This window comes from Myotis brandtii, unplaced genomic scaffold (assembly GCF_000412655.1).
Source record: "Myotis brandtii unplaced genomic scaffold, ASM41265v1 scaffold889, whole genome shotgun sequence".
NCBI lineage: Eukaryota > Metazoa > Chordata > Mammalia > Chiroptera > Vespertilionidae > Myotis > Myotis brandtii.
Window position 1 is genome coordinate 665,868 of NW_005371640.1, and position 3,609 is coordinate 669,476.

Sequence of the window (3,609 nt, forward strand, 5' to 3'; positions counted from 1 at the left end):
CGAACTGCTCGCCGGCCTCCGCCACGTTCGGCTTCCGCAGGAACCGCTTCTTCAGCTTGTTCAGCACCTGCCGGTATCTGGCCAGGAAGTCCCCGGCATCCATCCCCAGTCCGGAAAAGCCACCCAGGCCGCTGGAGGACGCCGCCATGTTCCCAGCCCAAGCGCTTCCTCTGGGCGGACTTTGTGGGTGCAGGCAGCTGACAGCGACGTGCCCTGCGTCCCCCATCGGCCTCCCTCCCACAGAGCAGGCACAGGCATCCCACGCCCTATCGTTGCCCTGGTGATATGTAAATACAGGATGCCCTGGGCGGGGCCTTGTCTGGTACAATGAATATGAACGAATCAAGGCTCCTGGGGTGGGGCCTGGCTGCAAGCCCTCTGTTGCTAGGTGACAGCTTGTTTACCCAGGTTGCTAAGGGTGTCTCCAGCATCTCTAAGGGAACAGGACCAAAAATAAACTCGTGACCAGGCGTGACGCTCATTCTGATTTTGCATCTTTCTCCTTGTCCCCGCTCCCCTTCACTCCTCAATCTTCCTGTCAAAGCCCTCTTGGAGTCTATGCCAACCACTCCGCCCACCCCTCCATTCTGCAGGCGGGTTGGCATTGCACCTTCACCCTATCACGATGCCTGAGTCATGGTCTTGCACTCCACCCCAGTGAACACCAGCCTTCTGGGGACCTTGCCAGGCTCTGACTTGCTCAGAGACGATGGGGGAGTTTTCCAGACCCCAGCCTACCCCCACCCAGCCGGCCTCTCCCACCCTGGACCACCCCCTGCACTGTCACCATGGGGGGCTGCTCCTCTCTTGTCATCCCCGACTCCACCCCCGCCCCCAGGAACACACCACCACCAGCCCATCCCTCCAACCACCTCCCACACAGAGTGACTGAAGCAGGCACATGGGTTTCCTTCAACACTTTATTTTCAATAACTTGGCCCAAGGCGCCAGACAGGCCCGGGCTGCCTGGGCTGTGAGTGGGCCGAGGCCCGGGGAGCCCAGGTCATGTTGGGAAGCTACCGCCTGCCCGGGGCCACTTGGGAGATGGTGGTGTTCTCAAAGAAGCCGCTGAGCAGTGCGTTGTTGTGGATCGCCATGTCCAGCAGCTCCGGGGTGATGCGCCTGCAGCCGATTTTCTGGGCCTCGTTGCCCGCCAGCTCCAGGACCGTGGCCGTCAGGTACTGGATGATGGCCGCCAGGTACACGGGTGCGTTGGCGCTGAGACGCTGGGTGTAGTGGCCGTCCCGCAGGAGGTGCTCCAGGTGGCTCACGGAGAAGGTCAATTCAGCTCTGCTGGTGCGGCTGCGGGTGCGGTTCCGCCTCTGGTGATCAGAAGACCCTCCGCGGCTCCTTTGCCCAGACATGATGGGTGCTGGGGTGCACTGTCTCCGACCCGCCTGGATCTACAGTGCGCTGTGGCGTGCTGCGGTGCGGTTCAGTGCGGTCAAGTGCAGGAAGATGCCAGTTGGTCTCAACCGCTCAAGATGGCCAGTACAGAGGCTCCTGCTCTGTATCCTAGCGACCATGGACCGACCCCTCATTGGTCCAGGTACAGGCTGTATGACACATAAGTTCTGTGAGGTCACTGCTTTCCCATTGGCCCTGGTGGGCCGGGGCCTGCAAAGAAGGGGTGCTGGCAGCTCCCTGCTCACCCTTGCCATGGGACCCTCTCTTTGAGGGAACTCTCACTGTCCACTGGACAGGAATGTTGTAGAGAAAAAACATGTGGGATCCAGTGGCACCAGGTATAACTGGTGATGTTGGACAGCCAGCACACCTACTTCCAAAACGTTGGAACCTCCCCAAAAGAAACCCCTGTACCCTGTGTGGCAGTCACTCCCACTGCCCTCCTCCTCTCCTGGACCCAGGCAACCATGAACCTGCTTCCTGTCCATAGAGGCTCGCCTATTCTGGAAATTTCTAGGGATGTAATCATAGGATAAACAGGTGGCTTTTTGTGTCTGCCTACTTTCACTGAACATAATGGTCTCATTATGGTTCACCCTGGTGGTAGCATGAATCAGCACTTTATTCCCTTTTCATGCCTGAATAATATTCCCTTGTATGGGTGGACTACATGTTGGGCATGGGTTCCTCAGTTGGTGGATGTTTGGGTCATTTTCACCTACTGGCTGTTGTGAATAGCACCGCGGTGAACATTCCTGCACAGAGTTCTGTTTGAACACCTGTTTTCCGTTCTTCTGTGTGTCTATCTAGGAGCGGAATTGCCAGGCCATGTGGTAATTCTATGTTTAACTTACTGAGGAACCGCACACTGATTTCCATAGTGATGGTTCCATTTTACAGTTCTGACAACAGTGTCTGAGGGCCCCAATTGCTCCATATCCTCATCAAAACTTATTTCCCTTTTGTCTTGCTTATAATCGCCATCCCAGTGGGTGTGAAGTGGTATCTCCTGGTTTTGATTTGCATTTCCCTAATGGCTAGTGATGTGGAGCATCCTTTCATGTGCCTCTTGGCTATTTGTACACCTGCTTTGGAGGAAGCAGATGTACTTTCAACTGCTTTGCCCATTTCCTAAAACTGGGCTGCTTGTCTTTTCTGTTGCTGAGTTTTAAGTCTGGAAAGTAGGCCACTATCAGATATATAATTTGCAAATGTCTCTCCCATACTGAAGGTTGTCCTTTCACTTTCTAGATAGAGTCCTTTGATGCATAAAAGTTTAGTATTTGGATGCCATACAATTTATCTGTTTTTTTTTCTTTGTCTTTTGTGGCTTTGCTTTTGCTCTCATATTTTGTACCCGTTGCCTAATCCAAGGTCATGGGGATTTGCACCTATGCTTTATTTCAAGAGTTATATTGTTTCAGCCCTTAAGTTTAGGTCTGTGGTCCATCAGATTTAATATTTGTACCTGGTGTGAGTTTGGGGTCCATATTCATTCTTATCTCTGTGGATATCGAGTTGTCCCTGCACCCCCTTTTTTTAAAAAGAGATGTTTCATTCTTCCATTGAATGGTCTTGGTACCCTTATTGGAAATCAATTATTTATACATATATGAGTTTATTTATGACTCTAAATTCTAAAACATTGACCTACAATAGGCCTATGGTTATGCCAGGGCCACACTTTGTAGGATTGCTATAGCTTTGTAGTTAGCACTGAAATTGGGAAGTGAGAGTCCTCCCACTTCGTTCTTCTTTGTGAGAGTGTTTTGGCTATCCATATTCCTTGCATTTCCATGTGAATTTAAGGGTCAGCTTGTCAATTTTCACAAGGAAACCAAGTTAGATTGTAACAGGTATGGCACTGAGTCTGAATATTGCCTTGGGGATTGTGGCCATCTTAGCAATACTAAATGCTCAATCCACTAACACGGGATGCCTTTCCATTTATTTCGGTCCTCTTTCATTTCCTTCAGCAATGGTTTGCACTTTTCAGAGTACAAGTCTGACATGTCTTTTGTTAAATTTATTCCTCAGTATTGTATTTTCTTTTGGATGATACTATAAAAGCCATGATTTTCCTAACCTCATTTTTGGAATGTTCGTTGCTAGTGTATAGAAATACAACTGATGCTTGCGCATTGATCTGGGCTCCTGCAACTTTGCTGAGCTCCTTTATTGCATATTTGAATAGGCTGTTGT

At 50.8% G+C, this 3,609-nt stretch overlaps 2 protein-coding genes across 4 annotated transcripts in view; both read right to left on the reverse strand.

The window, feature by feature from the left end:
• Positions 1-456, reverse strand: part of LOC102241322 (factor VIII intron 22 protein) — a 1,599-nt gene extending 1,143 nt beyond the window's left edge. Inside the window, exon 1 of the mRNA XM_005885048.2 lies at positions 6-456. Within this exon, the coding sequence (XP_005885110.2) occupies positions 6-226 (221 nt within the window). The 5' untranslated portion in view covers positions 227-456. The remainder of the gene's footprint in view (positions 1-5) is intronic.
• Positions 457-574: 118 nt separating this feature from the next.
• Positions 575-3,609, reverse strand: part of LOC102259486 (histone H2A-Bbd type 2/3) — a 25,034-nt gene continuing 21,999 nt past the window's right edge. For all 3 annotated transcript variants that reach the window (XM_005885024.2, XM_005885025.2, XM_014532382.1), the window contains one exon: positions 575-1,556. In XM_005885024.2, the coding sequence (XP_005885086.1) occupies positions 1,017-1,364 (348 nt within the window). In that variant the 5' untranslated portion in view covers positions 1,365-1,556 and the 3' untranslated portion in view covers positions 575-1,016. The remainder of the gene's footprint in view (positions 1,557-3,609) is intronic.